Source organism: Mchenga conophoros, linkage group LG14 (assembly GCF_057382185.1).
Source record: "Mchenga conophoros isolate Kocher_MC1m ecotype Shallow Benthic linkage group LG14, M_conophoros_male_GT1.1, whole genome shotgun sequence".
Lineage (NCBI taxonomy): Eukaryota > Metazoa > Chordata > Actinopteri > Cichliformes > Cichlidae > Mchenga > Mchenga conophoros.
Genome location: NC_140539.1, coordinates 14866905 through 14887093, shown reverse-complemented (window position 1 = coordinate 14887093; position 20189 = coordinate 14866905). Strand labels below are relative to the sequence as shown.

Below are 20189 nucleotides of genomic sequence, written 5' to 3'. Positions count from 1 at the left end.
GTGCCGGGAGTTGTGCCGTTCTTGGCCGCATCAGTAATCCTCGAGCTCCCGGCTAGCTATGGAGCTGGTGGGTAGCAGACGTCTCCGAAAACGTCGAAGCACTTTTGCAAATATGCGATATCTTGATAAACCGAGCAGATATTTGATGTTTACACAACTACTTTCTCGCCTGAAAATATGTTAAAAGTTTATTTTGTGACCCAGAAAAATTAGTATGAGTAATCTTAAAACTTAGTAGCGGCCGCCATTGTTGGAAACTGGAGTTTGGCTGGGCCGCGCTATGAATTCTGGGATATGGTAGGCCACGAAGGACACACCCAACCCATCCTTCAAATTCGGGGAAAAGGAGGACGCATTTGTCGGCTGCATTCAGAGGAGTCTACAAATTTGGACAGCCTTCGGCGCGTTGCTGTAACGTAATCGGTCTACAAATGCGGACTCAGTAGGATGCAGCCCATGAATTTGGACACGACCAATGTGTTGTACATTATTATATGTATATTATATGTAACGTGGTATTTTTCATTTATTGTATTTACCAACATCAAGACGTCACAAGCAAAGAAAGACCACACCATGGTGCATGTTTAAACAAGGAAAGTTTACTGGTCAAAATTATTTATTAAAGAAATAAATAACATTTTTGTCACCCCAAAAAAATACACGTTTAAAGCAACACAACGGTGGCCCAATATCAGACAGAATTCCATTCTGTAGAGTGGGCAATCATTACGAAGCAGTTGGTTTTAATTGTGGATTCAAGCTGCTCTTCTTATTTTTGGCCACCAGATGTCACCAGAGAAGACTGTGTTGAAAAGCTTCAAGTAATGAACCGTTTTTCAATACAAGCTTCAATGCTTCAGAAAGCTTCATTTGGCCATCACTACAAAGCAACATTCACGCATGAAAATATCTTAAAAGTTTATTTTGTGACCCAGAAAGAGTAATATTTCAAACTCCGCCACTCTGTGTTCCTCTGCCACTGCCTCATTTGAGTTTTGGACGAAATAGATTCTGCAATATTGCATTTCGTCACTTCGAGCTGATTGGAGACCAAAACAGCCAATCAGATTTTTTTGAATCCAAGTCTGTGATTGGCTGGTTTTGTGGCACAAATATAACGGTGTAGAGAAAGAGTTGAGCGCGCACGGGCAGAAATGTTGAGAACGCAAGCAACACATTGCCAGCAAGCGCAAATGCAAAAACTGAGCGAGTGGGGCTGCTATTGTGCGTGTGTATGGATAATAGCAAACACTGAAATACATTTTTTGCACACAGCAATGAAGTTTGTTCACTCAAATTTAGCTTTCTTTGCTCAAAATAAATTTCGCCTCAAAATGCAACACTTGCAACTGCAAATTATTTTTACGTGCGCTCAATTTTTCTTTACGTGCGCTCAGAATAGTGGCACAAAAATAACGCCATAGGAGGTTTGCCCTGGTGCAGGTGTGCCGCAGTGGTCAGTGGAAGAATCCGGGAGTTTCTAGGTGAATTTTCCATTAGGTCATAGCGCACTCGGTGCTTGCTTGGAAGTTTAGGGGTTTTTTTGCTGTAAAAAGAAGTTTTCTTCCCACGCACAACGGACACTAATGTTTTTGTCACTTTTTATGGAATCAAACTCAAAGTAAGGTCAGTACTTCCACGCTTTAAACGCTGCAGGCTCATACTCTCTCCCGCACTCGATATTGTTGATCCATTGTTGATCTGCACACAGCTCTTGTCACTAAAATCGCACTCGCTTACGTCACTGTCGTGAGACATTCTCGCAAAAAAATCACGGTTTTAGTAACGCGGTAACGCAGTGTGCTTACGGGAAAGTAACGGTAATCTAATTACCGTTTTTGCAACCCCTTACTTTACTCGTTACTTGGAAAAAAAGACTGAAGACCACTGAGAGAATAGATTTACTTTTTCTGACACTCATTTTGCTGAATATAATGAATATAATATGCAAATGGGTGCCCCTCCCTGAGCCTGGTTCTGCTGTAGGTTTCTTCCTGTTAAAAAGGAGTTTTTCCTTCCGACTTTCTGAAATTGGAATTAATATATTGCTGGACAATACCTTTTTTTTCTTTTCTTTAAAGACATAATCATAAATAATTGTATATGCAAGAAGTCTAACTTAGTCTTTGACCTTAAGTACTCAGGGTGTTTTCCTGTGTGTGTGTGTGTGTGTGTGTGTGTGTGTGTGTGTGTGTATCTGAATAAAAAGGCAACATGATGGACTATTCTGGTCCAACAGCTACTGTCCACTCTTCTCTGTTATATGAAAAACACTCTTCCCTTTCTAAGTTGTTTTTCTCTCACATCTCCTATGTAATTTTTTGCTTCTCATTCTACCTCAACATTGTCCTCTATTATCCATCAGAATTCTTTTTAAATTAAGACATTCCCCTTTTACAACTGCCACTGTTGTGTTTGCCCCTCTCCTGTCATGCCTTTTTGTTCCCTTCTCAGTGCAACACCAACATGTTCCTCTCTGACTCTCTTTCCTACCTTTTATTCCACCTCTGACATGGTTGTCCATCTCTGCTCCGTGTCTTATAATCCTGCCAATATATCAAAGGTAATATAGTTTTATTTGACATGTGTCCTGGTGTCATTGGTCACAGATAGACAGGGCTACACCTGCTACAGACACTTTGTAAAATGAACAGGCCCCTCAGGACAGAAATAGATATTAACATATAGATCAGACTGTTGTTATATTGCATGCTATAAACTCCTAATGCACAGAGTACTATAGGTGTGGATGCACTCAGAATAGCATTTGTACTATGGAAATGTTACTCACCACAGCTAAGGTTTCTATGGATCTTAACCTGGTGGCAAATGCGAGATTGAATAGGCATGCTAGCTATAACTTAGACTGCGTGAAAATCATGGCAAAACTGCATTCTTTCTGCTTCAATGTTTACATATTAATATTGTTAATGAGGATTAGTATAGCATTTTGGAGATTCACCTCCTAGTAAAGCTTTTGAATTTTCCCTTTTTCTTTGGCTGTTATTTAGTTTTTTGTTTTGTTTTTTTAAATATTTCATTAACTGTTTAGGGATTGCAGTCAATGCCTGCCTGAAGTCAAGAACCAATGCCATCACCAAATGCTGTTTTCTCCCTTGAGATACTCTGCAAGCCCTTTACTGGAGCTTCCTTCTATTGCTGCTTGTTTATGGGTCTCTCTGCATTCAGTTTTTTTTTGCAGTATCTGAAAAGCATGGTCTGTCGGGTTTAGGTCAGGTAAATTGGTTGCCCATTAAAGAATATGCATTTATTTGCCTTGAGAAACTCTTGAGTGCTTTTCGCAGTTGGCTTTGGGTAATTATCAATTTGCACAGTGAATTGCTGTCTAATCAATTTTGCAGTATTTCACTAAACAGAGAGAACAGCCTTGTAAACGCCAAAATCCATCCTGCTGCTTCTATCAGCTGTCACATCATCAATAAATATGTTGACCCGATTCTACTGACAACCATGCATCCCCATTGCCTGCACTATGTTTGACAGATGATGTGGTGCTGTGATACAGGTCATAAGCTGTTTCTCTCCTTTCAATACTTTTCTCTTCCCATCAATCTAGTGCAAATTAATCGTGGTTAAATTTGTCAAAATATATGTTTTAAAGAATACTGCAGATTCATTGTTTACTGCTAAAGTGTAATCTGGCCTACTTACTCTTTTTCATGAAGGTGGCTCTTGATTGTACATTCTGACAACCTCCTCAAGTGTTCTTCTTATGAATTTGTAATGATCCACTTCGGTTGTTTTCTGTGGTCTTTTAGACCTTTTAGTGTTGCTGAGTTGCCCAGTGCATTCCTCTTTTTTAAGAATTTACCAGATTGTTGATTTGGCCCCTCCGAAAGTACTGTATTTTCACTTTCTCCCTCTGATAGGTTTATTTTGGTTTGTCAGCCTAATGATGTCCTCCTTCGCTTGCACTGACTTCTCTTTAGACCTCATATTGAGAGTTCCAGTAAACAGCTACCAAATGCCAGTTTAACACATCTACAGATCTTTTCTCTGCTTATTCCCAAGTGGAATAGTGAATGAACAGACCTTACCTGGCCTTGCACCTTTTGCTCAGTCAAATTTTCAATAAAAATTAAGGCTCTGGAAATGTGGGACTATGAATAAGAATGGCTTTAATTCCTAAAATCTTAATGCAGTATTTTTGTTAACCTCCTTGAATTAAATCTTAAAGTCTGTGCTTGACATCACATCTTGGGTAATTTAAAATCCACTCATGTGGATCCACTAAGGCAATATATGAAAATGGTCATTGTCCAGAAATGGACCTGGATGTATGTTACACTTCTTTATACATTCAGTTAATCAGCAAAGAAATTATTTGTGAGACTCATATGGAATTTTTGCTTTGCATATGAAATTTTTTAACAAAGCAGTTTTGGGGGAAAAAAAATATATCAAAATTTCAAAACCTGTTGACTATTCTGGCGACTTCAGTCTCTTTCAGGATGTGTGTGTTTTCTGATGTTAAGTGCTCATTGCCAGATCATTTTATACTGACTGTGATTTGTATTTATTTAATATGTCTCACTACGCTAAACCTGTTAGTTTAAATAGTTGAATTCACAAGATTCAGTACTTCCCGCTGATGTCTTCGACAATTTGCTTTTTTTTTTTTTTTGCCTTTTTTTTTTTTTTTTTTTTATCTTTAACCTATTAGTACACATTTTTGTTTCATTTTTCTTCTCACCATTTATGTTTCTGATTGCTCTTGAATACGGAGTTAAGAGTCTCACATGCCACACAAAAGGACAAGACAGTGACAAGAAAGTGTTTCGTGTTTTTAAATATGTCTGTGAAGGTTCTCAGTCATCCAGGTCATCGTAGTTAAAGGAGCTTGCAAAGAAAAGCGTCTGGACTTCTTTAAGTTACTTGAAGACGTTTCACCTCTCATCCGAGAAGCTTCTCCAAGCATGTAGTGATGGGATTTCCGGCTCTTTTTAGAGATCCGGCTCTTTCGGTTCGGCTCACTAAAAAGAGCCGGCTCTTTCGGCTTCGAACCGGCTCTTCAGATTGTTTTGTTGCTTTAATTAACAATAATATAAAATTATGCACAAAAGGAATTACTAACGTAAAAAAAGTGGTTTTATTTATATATGTTTATATATAAATATATGCAGTGGCTCCTAGAGACAAAACACGTACAAACTCCAAAACACATTTCTAGCATGAACTGAACTTCCAAAGCAGAGCTACTAGATCACTTAAATTACACAATTGAAAGCATGTATGTATTGTATGTGTATTCATACACAAGCACTCATATATATTCAAATAATTTAAAAAAAAGTTCATTTACCTGTTACTACCACACATCAAATCCGGTCGTTGGTACTTGCTGGCTTGTGTAGCCACAAGATAACAAAAGCTCAACACTGTGCCCAGCATCCTGGAGCACTTCTGTTGTCTTTTGTACGTGTTTTGAGTTTTTATATGCTTCTAAGTTTTTACGTGCTTATGAGTTTTTACGTGTTTTGGAGTTTGTACGTGTTTTTACGTGTTTTGGAGTTTGTACATACTTCAGAGTTCGTACGTGATTTGAAGTTTGTATGTGCTTTGTCTCTAGGGGCCACCAAAAATATACTTTTATTTATTCACTCCACATAAAATGTAATAAATAAATCATATAATACAAAAATCAACTATTCACATTTCAACTTTTAACTATTTAAATTTTCAGCTTTTTCCTTTTACAAATTTAAAGTGAAAAGAACACAAAACACTGCAAACCACAACACAATTAAATATAAATTATAATATGAAAACATAAAGAAGATGCATATTCTCTGTCATATGGGCCTGCATGAATAAACTTTCTGAATCCTTTATCATCTGCAACCGAAAATAGTTGTGGATGATTACTATACCTTTCTAATGTGATGTTGTTGTCCCTGGCTCTCTTTCTCTCTCTCTCCCTCTGGCTCTGTTCCTGTGCTACTGAGTGTAACTACCGCCCCTCCCCCCTCTGCCCAGCGTAAAGCACAAGGCTCACGTGCGGAGTGAAGCGGAAAAAAAGTGCGAGAGAGAGGGTGAGAGAAAAAAAAAAAACCCACGTGACGGCTCGCGATAAGGAGCCGGCTCGCATCGTTCACGTCAAAGAGCCGGCTCTAAGAGCCATTTCGTTCGCGAACGACCCATCACTACAAGCATGACATCCCGGTGCATTTCAGACCCAGCAACATGCTCAGACAAAAACTGGTTCACCCGAAAGACAAAACGCCAAAACACAGACTTAACAATGTGGTGTATGCTGTACAGTGTATCCTGTACAGTGCAGCGAGGAATGCCCAGACCTCTACATTGGAGAGACCAAACAGCCACTTCACAAGCGCATGGCACAACACAGAAGAGCCACCTCCACAGGACAAGACTCAGCAGTCCATCTGCATCTTAAGGATAAAGGACACTCTTTCAAGGATGCCAATGTTCACATTTTGGACAGAGAGGACAGATGGTTTGAAAGAGGAGTGAAAGAAGCCATCTATCTCCACTGTGAGCGACCATCTTTGAACAGAGGCGGTGGTTTACGACACCAACTCTCTGCCATCTATAATCCAGTTTTGAGATCCCTTCCCAGACGCCTTAACGCCCACTCACATCCTGGACCATCTGATCTCAGGAATTCGCATGATAAGGTGGGGCCAGGTTTCACAATGAACACACCCGAAACTCTGGCTGATTGGGACCCACACCCAGTTTCACACCTTGGCTCAGGCGATTAGAGGATCATCAGGGGTCCTTTTGTCCCTCTGTGGGGGGATACTCCCACTAGGTTTATATCTGGGACTCTCCACCATTTGACCTTAGAACTGAAGAAGCTTCTCGAATGAGAGGTGAAACGTCTTCAAGTAACTTAAAGAAGTCCAGACGCTTTTCTTTGCAAGCTCCTTTGACTTCGTGTTTTAAACTGCATAAAACCTTTGGGATTTAATCTGCAAAAAGGGGATGAGAATTAAAACAGACTTCACCCAAGCTGTATCTTTGTATGGATAGCACTCTGCCCTTATAATTACATGATGGCTGCCTGCACATACAAATGTATTTCAAATTCACGTATGACTCAGTAGACAATAAAATAGTTTATTTAAACTACATCTTGAATTATTCATGGTATAGGTTCCTGTCAAAAGGTAAATTTCCCACTGTGCATTCATTTGTATTAACGAGCACACATGAGTACATGTTCATTTGTCTGTGTTGCTCAGCGTGAATTTGGTCAGTGTGTGTTTTTGTGCATAAACATATCTGTGCGTGCTTTGGTAAGTACATTGCTCACTAATGTGTGTGTGTCTGTCATCAAATTATTGTCATCAGCTCAGGATAGTCATTTGAGCTTGACCTCACGTAATGGGGTTTGACAGCCAGTGGCTAAGACAATAATTACACAACACACAGACAGCCTGTATCAAAGCGTGCTGACTAGAATAAAAATCATCTCTGAGCTGCTGTTACTAAAGAGAAGCAATTATCTGCACACAAAAGTAGGCTGAGGAACAAAAATCTGGAAAAAGGAGGGGAAATTTCAATTGGTTTCCCCCCCTTTTTTAGAAAGGTGCTGATATTAAATAACCGAGTTGAATACTTGGCAGTAAAGGTTCAAGGGGGAGTTGCTTAGTTGTGACTTCTCTTGGATTTTCAATAATACAGTGGCTCATCTGTCCATTTTTACCTCTCCTCTTTTCTCCTCTCCTCTTCTCTCCTCTCAGTAGATGTCACTGCAGTTCCATCACCCACCAGGCGAGCCGACGGATTGCAATGCATCGTGGGACGTAGACACCCTCAGGTTACGATAGCAGTGACGAAAGGGACTGGAGGGGAGGAGAGAGGTGTGGAAATGATATAATGAGGGGAGGAAGAGGACTGATAAAAGGAAAAAGAGAGGAGACAGTCCGGTAGAAACATTTCATCCTCACAGGTAAGCCCTGCACATGCAACGTGCACATCTGATCCTAAATCCCAAATGTATACAGTAGCACAAAATTGCACGCCACAGCAGTTGATGGTGATGACCTGTTAAAGCACACACACTCACACACATAAGCGTGCACACTCACATATCCCAGTGATGCAATTAACTGTCATGGCCCATCTCCTATCAGTTGTTAATGAAGAGATAAAGTGTTGTGGCATCAGGGGAAATGTGAGTGAAGATAGAGGTGTTGTTGACTTGCCTCTGTCAAACAGATAGCAATCTGTCAGCTCTCCAGTGCTCCACCACTTCTGCTGATTGGACGCCACTGTAATTACTTTATTCAATATGGGAAATGAAAAATATCACTGCTCATCAAGTGACATTTCAAGCGCTGTTTTTACTTTGCTCAATACGTGTAACTTTTTTTTGTATGTCAGTTTGGTACTTCTCAACAATCCGTTTTTCTGTTTTTGCTGTATATGCACCACGTTTATTGCTAATGTGTTCTGCCTGCCTGTCATGCAGTTTCAGAACAGACTAAATGCTGAGAGAAGTGATTTTTCATGGGTTAATCCCCCACTTTTCCTCTAAATAGTTGGCCTCCTCAGTGAAAACAACCCTTAAGTGAGTCCAACTGGCACTGTCTCTGTTCTGTCTTCCCTGATGGTAGACCATTTACCAGCAGATTGTTTTAGACTTGGCTCTTCCCCAGCAAGTTGGGAAGAACTCTATCGCTCCTCTCAGGAAAGATCAGCTGCAAATTTTTGAACATTTTTAGGAAGTGAAGCAAGACTGTGAGGTTGGGCAAAAAAAACGTAAGCGCCACTACTCTATAAGCATGATCCCTTGCCAAATTCAGGCTCTGGGCAATAGCCTTGCTCCCTGCCTTTCTTCATCCCATTTTCTCCCATGGTGAGGGAATTTCCACATCACAGTAATTCTACTAAACATAATTACACTGCTTGTTTATAGCGTATTTTAACTTTGACAAAAGCATCCCTGGAAGAATTAGTACAATTATGTTGGGATGACTTCTCTTTTAACATGCGTTTTCTCTCTTGGGTAAACGCATTGTTTGAATGTTGGGTTGCACTCACTGGATACTGTTAAATTCTTTTCAAGTACCTGTTTTGGCAAAAAGAGAGAAAGAGACGTGAAACATTAGTGAGGAGCAGAGTAGGTTTGTGTGCGTGTGAACCTGGTTTTCCTTTTGTGCAAGAGCAAGTCTGTGTGTCGAGTGTATGCCTGTGCAGTTGTAAGCATTTTTATGTGTCACAGTTCAGCAGCAGACAAGTGGAGACAAGCATTAAACGCCCTCTTCCTCTACTAATCAGGGATTAGACAGTGTTAAAGAGCATAAGAGAGAACCATAAAACAAATGAGTGTGTGAAAGAGACTGTTGAAAACGCCGATGAGGAAAGGAAATGAATGGCTGTCTGATGTTTTGTCTTAGGCATTTGATAGTGCCAGTGTTTGATTTCCTGCAATTTCTCAGTTATTACGAGTTTCATTTCCATTTTGACTATTCGTTTCGGCCAGTGACCATCAGAAACGTTGCATAAGTGTTTTGAAACAAACGAAAAAGAAAATAGTAAAGCAAAGAATTTTTTTGATAACTCTCACCTTTTTTTAAACTACATGTTTATGAACATCAAACAATGTCATCAGATCAAAGAAACTTAAAGAAAAACAATACTGCCATTTATTAGAGACTGCTTGAAAAACTGACAGTGGCAATTAGACAATGCACACTTTAATTATTGTAAGAAATAACGCATTGCACAGATATAATGCAAATGAAAAGCATTTACCTCAATTGATTTAAATGGATAACGTAAACTTTTATTTGACTCTTCCTCAAGGGTAGTCAGTGTTGTTGCGTAGTGAACTGTCGAGTCCTCCAAAACTAACATTGTCCTCAGTAACTATTTCATCAACTGATTTGCTGTTAGAAGAACACAGAAAGGTTTTTTTCTCTCTCAATCTTCTGATTATGGTAGCCGCAGAGAGTGTGCTGTGACTGGGTTGTACTCTTTGTCCTTCTTACCTCATTGCCATTCCATGGATGAGATCGTTATCTATCACAGTTGCTTGAATTTTATCTGCAATTACTATTATTGGTCTTGCTCTTCTTGTTGCCCTCTTTCTCCTCATCAAAATTCACATGCACTCCTACATGCTTATATTAATCTCATCATCCTCCTGTCCCCCAGATGGTTTCCATCCATTTTTGTACTAAACTTCAACTTTCTGGTGCTGCCTGTGCACTCTGAACTAGTATATATTGGTTTAATTGCATCATTGCCAACAGGTGTGAACACTTTTGCATCATTTTGTGTAAGCAGTGACAGCTGTGCTGTAATTGTGTTTAACTTATGCCACCTGTGGTTACCAATGTGCATCACAAGTGTGGCACAGTGAAAATGTGTTTTAGCGAGTGAGACTTTGTTTAAAGTTTTGCAGAAAGAGTAAATTAGATCTGCAAATTGCATCTAAGTAGATGAAAGCTGTCAAGGTTTGCCAAAGGGAGCGACTGATTCAATAAATGGGTTCACAGCATTGAGAACTGGCTTCAGAGAATGGTATCTGCTGTTTTATCAGTATGGCTGCTGTATCCATTTTTATGAGAGCACAGTTTAAAGTCAAAAAAGTAGTGTACATGAAATTGTAGTAAAGCAACCAACTGCAACGGTCAATCAGCTACAAGCAAGTGAAAATTTCCAGTGAATTACTTTGCAACAAGAATGATTGAGTATAGTCTTTAAAATGCATTCACGAAAAAATGTTTCAAATGTTTTTTGCACAGTAGCCCAACTTGGTACTGGCAAAGTCAAATGATACACTTTTCTTAAAAACACATGAATGCCAAACACCAGTTCTCAACTGTCTCAGGTGGAGAGGAACAACATTGCACATGCTAAGTGGGTTAAAATGCCTGAAAGCCAGCATGTGCTGGCTGAGCAACTTTTACTGGAAATTAATGAGGTGCCATCTTGAAACGCAGTAACAAGTTCTCTTGTTATGTCTTCAGAGTCTTAAAAAGAGCTGTGTAGTGTCCTGCCATCTCAAAGAGCCATAAAACTTGTGGATGTTTCACTCACACCAGTTAAAAAGGATAATATTTCATTGTCTCACCAATACTTGAGGCAACACACCCACACCAAAGCAGCCACTTGTGTTCTCTTTTTGTTTTTTTTAAACTCAGTGCTATTTTTGGTCTGAAGACTTTCCCATAATATTCTCTTACTTCGAATAAATCATTCTGCCACACACACACTGCCATTCCGCTGCTGCTTCAGCGAATGCAAAACTTGGGAAGCGTATTCCACATGTGATAAGTTAATACAACTGGGAGATGGGTGCTAGCGTTTTTGTTGCACGTACATAAATAGGGATTTGATGAGAAGTGATAAAAAAGAATGAAAGAAGCAGTTTGTAGGGAAAACGTGACAGCGGGAGAGCGAGTGAGACAAAGATACATGCAGAAGAAAAAGGAGAGAAAGAGCTAGAGTTGAAGAAGGCGAGTCTTCCTGGGGATATAGGAATGATTAATGTGAAGCTGTCAGAGAGGTGGAGAGGGGAAACCACAGTGATGGGCCAGGTGCAGAGAAAAGAATATGACAGAGATAGGGGGGGGTGGGAGAGAGAGAGGGAATCAAAACGGGCTTTAGAGAGTGAGGAAAATGTGCAGAGAGAGAGAGCGGTGAAAGCATGAAAGGGGTTTTTAGGAAAGACTGCTTAGAGGGAATGAGAGGCAAAAAAAGAGGTGCAGAGTGAGTGGGAGAGGATGAAGGTGTGAAAGAGGATACAGCAGAAATTGCTGAGAAACAGAAAGGGAGGCAAAGAGAGCAATACAGAGACAGGCAGGGACACCAAGATGGAAAAAAGACACAGCGGTACCTACTAAGATGAGAGACTTGTGATAGAGTGTCTTACGGTTTCTGTATGAGAGCCTACTGTGTGTGTGTGTGTGTGTCTCAGAGAAGGAGAAAGAAAGAGATTAACTATCTGAGCAAAATTAACTTGTGCTTTTTTAAGGCTTTTTTTTCCCTTTAATGTTCAGCATCATAGTGTTTGAGTATGCGTGTGTGCGTGTCTGTATGTGTGTGACACCTTACTGTTAATTAACCTGAAATTATATTGGTCTGTAACCAGCTTTAGTGTTCAGCTTCCCCTTTGACCTTGCTCTGCTTTTTTATCCCATTCTATCAAATGTAGAAACCACTTCCTAGTTGGTTCACCAGTCATGGTTTACTGTGTGTCTTTGTGTGTAGGTGTAACAAGGTGTAGCAAGGCTAGAATTTGTAGACAGGACCGTAATGGGAAACTCAGTCATAACAGCTCTATTTGTTTAGGTTCCACTCAGTAACTGATTGATTTTCTATGAGAAGAGGTGAATCCATCAATGTGTACTTTGAAGCAGTATGAACACAGGTAGGCGATGATGGTGTATGCACATACACAAAAGGTCAGTGCAAATTAAACACCTGTATTTGTTACCCTGAAGATTACTGTAATTTCATGATGACAACTGATGATGACACACGTGTCATATGTTGTTGTAATGGGGTAATGTGCTGAGCCCCAAGTGGCCAAAAAACTCTATAACTAACATGGTAACTTTTTCTTTTTTCTTTAACTTACCAGCTCAAAGTAAATGCCATTTATACAGGGTATTCATTATACAATTATAAAATGTTGTATAAAGGGCTTGCCTATAAGTCTTGCTTTCATTAAGCAGTTCTGTACATGTGACATTTATAAAATGTTCCAAGGAAATATTTTAATTGTTGTTTTAATTGGTTAAAATAAGAATGGGTTTAACTCCTTACAGCATGCTGTTTTTTGTGATGATAAGTCCAGATGAATTTCTAGTTTGATTTGTGCACACCTACATATGACTTTACTATAAATTTAAGCAAAGCTGGTCAAACAAGTCCTTCTCTCCCTCCTGGGATCAATATTTCTGCACTTTGGTTTGGTTTAATCTCATAATCCCCAGACATACATTTCACCATTCTATGTACCCTTGACATTACTGACATTAATGGCCCTCGATACACCTCATGTTCATCATTATTTGCTGTGATGTTTTAAGTGGCATCTAATAACTGGCACCTTCTGTCTGTGAGCTTCCTTCTGTGAATCACCACCTTGTCATGTTTTTTTTGTGTGTGTCCCAATAATCCCTGGGGTTATGTTGCTGGGGGCTTATGCCTAAGGTAGGGTTTCACAAGGCAAAGTGGTGATAAGCCAGACAAAGGGCAATTCACATTACACGTATGGGAAAATGAAAAACATCTAGAGACCATTTTTACTCTGCCCAGGACAGTTACTTATGCTCTGCCACTGAACTTGGCTTCAGGAGAGTGCTTGAGGGAGAGTGTCAGTTTGCTGAGCTCTAGCTTGAGGGAGCCAGCCTGGGGTCAAACCAGAAGTGACATGGGTCCACCCTTCTGTGGATTGTTGTATTCCCACAGTCACTGCCTATATGTTGGGGTTTCTTCCACTGGGCAAGAGGGTTGTCTGCACTTTTGTGCCAGATGAAAGTTCAGAGTACTAAGCTTTCTTGGAGTCACTACTTATGGTGCTGGAGGGTGCCCCACCTTGTGACTCCATTGTCACTGGTCGGAGACTTCAACATGGGCAATGGCAGTGAGACCTGGAGTGGCGTCATCAGTAGGAATGGCCTACCTGATCTTAATCTGAGTGGTGTTCTGTTTTTGGACTTTTGTGTCAACCACAGTCTATCCATAAAGAACACCTTCTTCAAGCATAAGTGAGTTCTTTTGGGCTCCTGGCACTGAGACAACCTATGTAGCAAGCTGATCCATTTTGTAGTTGTATCATCAAATCTTTGGTCATATGTTTTGGATACTTGGGTGAAGAAGAGTCCACTGACTATTACCTGGTAGTTAGATTGGGTGGTGGGAAAGACACTGGACAGGCCTGGAACATCCAAACGTATAGTGATAGTGGGCTGCCCCAGTCTGTGAGATCATCCATTTCCACCTCCAGTAGGTCTTTGACAGCATTCTGAGGATGCTGACGATGAATGGACCATGTTATGCACCGTCATTGTTGAACCAGCTGCACAGAACTGCAAGGTGGTTGCACCGAACCGAATGATGGACACTGGAAATGAAGGGAGCCATGTAGCTGAAGAAGGAGTCCTATTGGGCTTGGTTAGCTTGTGGGACTGTAGGGGAAGCTCACATCCTTTGGGAATCTCTTCAATACTTTGAGGATCTCTTCAATCCCACTTATATGCCTTTCAGAGTCTGGTGATGAAGGGGATAACTCGGCCATCACTGGGAATGAGGTCAGGTTCTTAAAACTTCTCAGTGACAGGCCCCCTTGGGTGGATGATTTGCTTTAGAAGTTGTACACTGAAAAAAATGTTTTGTTCAATTTACTCAATTTTTTTATGACAAGTGGTTGCACGAAATAAATTTGTTTGAATCCAGAAATATTTTTTAAGTACACTGAATTTAATTTAAGCGAGTAAAACCAACATATATTTTTAAGCTACTTTAACTTAACTGTTGTGGATACGTCTTAGTCAAATATTATTAGTAAGTCCAACTAAGGTCGTGTTAAATGTACCAGAATAATTTGTTTCCTTTACACTTATGTCCCAAACTTATATTCAAATCAATCAAATTGTTAATTTCTCTCTATTTCAATTAAGTTAAGTTTACTTAAAAAATATTGCTTACCCTGATTTGTAGTTTTTAAAAACGTCAATAATGAAAACTACAACATTCTTTCACATCATTTATTAATGCAAAATTTGTTGCAAACAGAATAAGAATCCACATCTCTAAGGGAAATTGCTGCAATTTGTATAATACAAATTACAAAACTTTTGCCTATGAACTAGTAGCTTTAAAAAGCTGTATTCAAACAAAACAGAAACAACAGACAAGAGAAATGTTAACCAATGTTTCTCTTCCTCTAAAAAAGAAAAAAAAAACCAAACTCCTTACATAAAAGAATAAAACACTACCAGCAGTATAATGTATCACAATTAGAAACTGATGCATCCACAAACTAACCAGTTTCAGACTTGCTGTTCTGCGATCCATATTTAGAAATTGCATTTTAATAAGGTAATTAGACTTAAAATTAAACTTGTGTTTTCCTTACTGCTTATTGACCACTGTCTTTCCATTCTAGTCCTTCCTTGAAGATTCTGAATGTTTTACATATTTTCTGACCTAACATACTCGCTTCAAAACAATTAATAGTCTTTAAAGTGTTACCAGTGTGCTGCAGTGTGGTAATCATGAATGGGTTTTTTTGTTTTTTTTATCCGGTTGAGTTAACACTGATTATACGCAGGGCAGCAGCTATAACTGAATAATTACAAAGTTGCTCTTCAAGCTACTCAAATGTACCACACGTGAAACATTCATTATTGAAAGTTAAAATGTTCAATCGAAACATAACACAGAACAAATGATGGTTGTACAAGAGTTTCACTCCTATTCACAAGAGCACCAGTCATTGGTAATTTACATAACAGCATTCTCTTGATGTGTTATTTTAGAAATCTTCCTATCCAGTAGCAATTTTGTTCTTCAGCCCAAAGACTTTGGGGGAGAGCTTTTCACCATCGAATCCCATCAACACTTTCTAAATGAATTCATAATAGTCCTTCAATTCCTTGGGGAAGGCTAGGTTTAGTGCATAGATTACTCCAAGCATCAATGCACAAGCTTGCGCCAGAGATCCAATGTTGTCCATGACTATCTCCCCTTCAACAAATATTCCAATGTCATCATAATGTCCATTTTGTCCATCCTCCCTGTTGATGACATAAATGCCCATGGTGTGCTTCTTCAGGTCTCTCTGGATATCATCTCCTTCAATGTCCTAAACATTTAATAAAAAGGTAAAAGAAAAAACAATTAACTCTACAATTAAATTCCAATCTAGTCGTTTGTGTGTGTGTGTGTGTGTGTGTGTGTGTGTGTGTGTGTGTGTGTGTAATACACACACACACAGATATCTATCTAAAAAGTGTGTGTATAGATGACTTGCTTACAATGACTTAAATGACTTACAAAGAACTCCCGAATAAGGCTTCCGTCCTCTTCACCAAGGTAGAGGCAAAGTGCCCTGAGAACTGCTTCCCTTTTCACTTTAACATCACTTTCAGCCTGTTTAAAGAGAGTTGCTGATTAAACCAATTTGGAAAAAAGAACAATGTCTGACATTCGCAATAAGTAAATTTTATCATATGTCAGTTCAAACATAGTAAATAAAATTTATATATGAAATTTCAAAATTTAGATTGCTTGGCTGGTCACCTAAAACGGCTTATTGGACTCACCAGTGACCTGCCACTTAAGACAAAAGAAATCCAAATAGAATTTGCAATATTCAGATTTACCTCTTGCATGATCTGCAAGTGGTGGGCAAGTTTCTGCCCAGAAACACCGCCCTTCTTCTGGAAAACTGTCATCAACTGAGGTGTAATTCTGTCTAACTGTGCCGCGAAGGTCATCTCCAGTTGAAGTGTTGTAATACACTGGAATTCAGCATTTACCTGTATCTCACACACACACACACACACACACACACACACACACACACACACACACACACACACAGAAAAAAAGAAGACTGGTGCTTAATCATTGGTATGATTATTTTGTTATTTCTTCATTAAATGCTACAATGCAATTGCCATCACTTCATAAAGCATGATTATCATATGGGTTAGTATACAGTGCATGAAGGATGTTACTACTGTTAATCAAAGAAGAAATGAATGGCATCAGTCCATTTAACGGGTTTAAAGGGTTTTAAAAAGCAGATATTTGTCTGTTTCAGGTGGTTGGCAACACATTTTCCTGTGCTCTTTGTCCACTGGTGGGAGTGTCTCACCTGTGAGGTCAGCGGGGCAGAACTCTGCCATCAGCAACAGAGAGCAGAGAAAATTTAGATGTGCAACTAAAAACATGCTTGCCATGTAAGCCCCAAACATCTCTGAAATTGCTCTGCAAACTTCAGAGTACTTATACTTCAGGAGTCCTGTGGGTACCGTAAAGACTCATGTATGCAAACAAACCACATTTTTTTTTTGCAATCTGATCCTTTTTCTCTTGGCTGTTTCCTTCAGGGATCACCACAGTGAATGATCCACCTCCATCTAACCCTATGCTCTGCATCCTCTTAACTCACAAGAACTAAATTCCTGTTTTTCATTTCACTTTCGCAAGTTTTTTTTTTCTTTTGTCCTGGATAAAAGAAATTTAATCATATATATTAATTGATATTAATTAATATCAATATTAATAATCACAAGAACCCTTAAGATGAGATAGATAAACTTGTCCCTGCAATACTGTGACAAATACTGTTGTGATAAATATGTAAGGAATTTGCATGTACTTACCAAAATAACACCATCTTCTTGAATAAACAGTAACACATAAGGGGAAGAAAATCTGCCAGAAAAGGAAGACAAATAAAAAAAAATAAACTTTAGAAAGACAAACAATTACCGTTTCCAAGCCATTAGTGCATTACTTCATGATACTCCCTTGTAACAAAACAAATCTTACTTGTGCCTCTGTGCAAACTACAGATGGCACGATACCACTTTTTTATGTCCGATACCGATATCATAAATTTGATTATCTGCCGATGCCGATATGAATCCGATATAGTGTATTTTATAATAAATAAAACTGTTTTTATAAATATTTTGCTGCATTTTGTATAAGTTCATACTCAGTTTTAAAAACAAAACATTAAAGCTATTCTGTTATACCTGTATGCAAAAAATACACTGCACCCAAAATATTTTATACTTCAGCAATACTGATCAACCTAAAAAACTTACACCATCCTCCTTATTCAGGTATTCTAAACAGTACATAGAAATATTAAACTAACTAATAGGACTGCCAACTCCCAGCAAAAATATTAGGAAACCACCCCGCACCCTTCGCCTGATAATGCTTAATTGACGTAATCTACTTTAATGCACAGAAATCAATTATTTTTCTATAATAATTTGATTCAACATTTTTCTTCAATACAGTTGCAGACAGCGCAGACAGCGTACCTTCCCAAAGGAAAAAGTGCTATATGTACTACTATTACTAGGGCATATATTAGACTTAATATTTACTACATACAATAATGGATCTCTATACATTTAACCAGATCACCACTTTGGTAGTAAGATTTAGAATAATTATTTATTAAAAGCTAGACATTTTAAATGAGAATAAGAAAGAAAATTATGTCTTTGTGTCTCCCTTTCCCTGTTAATGCCCTACCTGGCCCCCTGGCAAAACTTTGCTAGATCCGCCCCTGCACAGTTACCAGATGTCAGCTACATAGAAAAGGATCCTGGTGTTATTTGTCTCTCATAAACAGTTCATAACTTCCCTTCAACTCATTCATGTGACCTAAAATGTAAACCTGTTTCTTCATTACCTGTTCAGCTCTAATGATTCAGTAAAAACTTCTCCTGGTTTCACCTTCATGTTTCCTTCTCACCACATATCCAAACTATCATGACCAGCAGCTATTACGGCTGTGGCTCCAGAAAACATAAGCGGATACTAGAAGTAATATTAAAAAAATTCTAGCAACAGCTTATCAAGCTTAAACGTGCTGCTGTTGTTTATCTGCCGTTTTCCTCTTTCTAGCGCAAACTGGGTGACTAACAAATGAGAGAGACTAGCGACAGAAAAGCCGATCACCTGATAATCGATCAGTTTCATGATTGAAGTAGCAACAGGAGAGGGAGGGGGGAGAATGAGGGAAGAAGTTTTAGCTGTTCAGCATGAAGACACCGAATAACTCCAGCTTTGTGTCTTTTTTCATTCTAGCTGAAGTATAAAACAAATCGCTTCCTTTCCCCCTCAATACAAAACTCCGACAGCCAGTCCAGCTGTGGCTCCATACATCGGTTGTTAAGCTCAACATGGAAATACTATGCAAACATAAAGAGATGAACTTACACACTTGCTTTACTTCTCTGTGTTAGTTTTCTCTGAGATTAAATGCAGCGGTTTGGAAGCACGTAGCGAGGCTTTAAATGCTAAACCAGACCGCTGACAGGTCTTGCACTCAACAGCTCTATCAAGTGAAGCAACTTCTTTTCTGAGTTAATTTCAGTTCTGACAAACATCACTCTCAGTGCCTTTTGATCTCACATTTTTGGCAACCACTGAGTTATTCTCCTCCACAGTTTACAACCATTATTTTTTTCTGCACAAAAGACGTTGTGCAACGCCAATCCTACTTATTTCCTACTGCACCCCTGACTGTGCAGGTGCGTTCAGAAGCCCCCTCCCCCGCCCGACTATTCCTTAATGCCAATGTTGTGGCGGGAGGGACGATTTCTCCACTTAAAACTGCAGGCGACTGTACAGTGAACTTTACAGCTAACTACAGAGAAATTGCCTCGTTCCATAATTTGTTAGTACAAAGTGTGCCACAAGAACTAAGCTAAAAACATATGACATTTTAACGCATCAATACAATTACTCTTTTAATAGAGCAGTAGCTAATAGAGCACATAGCTAGCTTAAGTCAAATTCATGACAAAGTTCAGAGGTGTACAACTACTTAGACTTCTTTCTCCATGTGCACACGTCTTAAAGAGTCAACATGCTTTGACTGAGGTAAAAAAATAAAACAAAAACGACCGTAAAAGGTTTACTTACCGAAGCTAGACCACCTTTATATGAAGTTGTGCGATTAACTTGAGCCCGCTTGCAGCACACAAAGAGTCCGCTTCTTCAGTCCGCGTGCAAAATGGTGGCCTGTCCTAACGCATGCGCAAAATGGCCCAGCAGGAGGCTATGAAAAACATACTTAAGCATTTTGAGCTACATTTAATTAACTAAAATTAATTGGATTAAAACGCAGGGAATGTATTCTGGAGTTACTCGAATTATATATGTAGACAGGAATTACTCATTTGAATTGAAAAGATATACCAAAATATAATATGCTATATTTAAAAGGAGACAATATCACTTTTTTCAGTGTAGGGCTGTCTTGGTTGACACACCTCTACAATGTCATGGGGTATCTGGCTTATTGTGTTGAATTTCGCAAGAGTTTCCCTGTCATTAATTCTGTTTATAATATTTATGGACAGAATTTCTAACTAGAGGCAGGTGGTGTAAGTAGGTGTCCTCAGGATCTTGTCTCTGCTTTTTACACATGGTGGTGGTCACCAGCTTGAACTGAAGTGGTTCATATATGAGTGTGA

At 39.1% G+C, this 20189-nt stretch overlaps 1 protein-coding gene across 1 annotated transcript; it reads right to left on the bottom strand.

Annotated features, from left to right (window-relative positions):
* Positions 1-14703: 14703 nt before the first annotated feature.
* On the bottom strand, positions 14704-19750 carry LOC146559465 (uncharacterized). Its single transcript, XM_085245445.1, has 5 exons — positions 19636-19750; positions 17346-17397; positions 16338-16493; positions 16009-16104; positions 14704-15817 (listed from the first exon to the last, which is right to left on the bottom strand). Exons 3-5 carry the CDS (start codon positions 16449-16451, stop codon positions 15578-15580), a joined length of 450 nt encoding a protein of 149 aa, XP_085101571.1. The 5' UTR covers positions 16452-16493; positions 17346-17397; positions 19636-19750; the 3' UTR covers positions 14704-15577.
* Positions 19751-20189: the final 439 nt, after the last annotated feature.

What these genes read in the sequence shown, in the direction of transcription:
- LOC146559465 (XM_085245445.1), bottom strand. Translation starts at nt 16,451, where the DNA reads ATGACCTTCGCGGCACAGTTAGACAGAATTACACCTCAGTTGATGACA. An exon ending in ACTTGCAGATCATGCAAGAG is followed by an intron (nt 16,105 to 16,337) that starts GTAAATCTGAAT and finishes CTCTTTAAACAG; the next exon opens with GCTGAAAGTGATGTTAAAGT. An exon ending in GCCTTATTCGGGAGTTCTTT is followed by an intron (nt 15,818 to 16,008) that starts GTAAGTCATTTA and finishes TTAAATGTTTAG; the next exon opens with GACATTGAAGGAGATGATAT.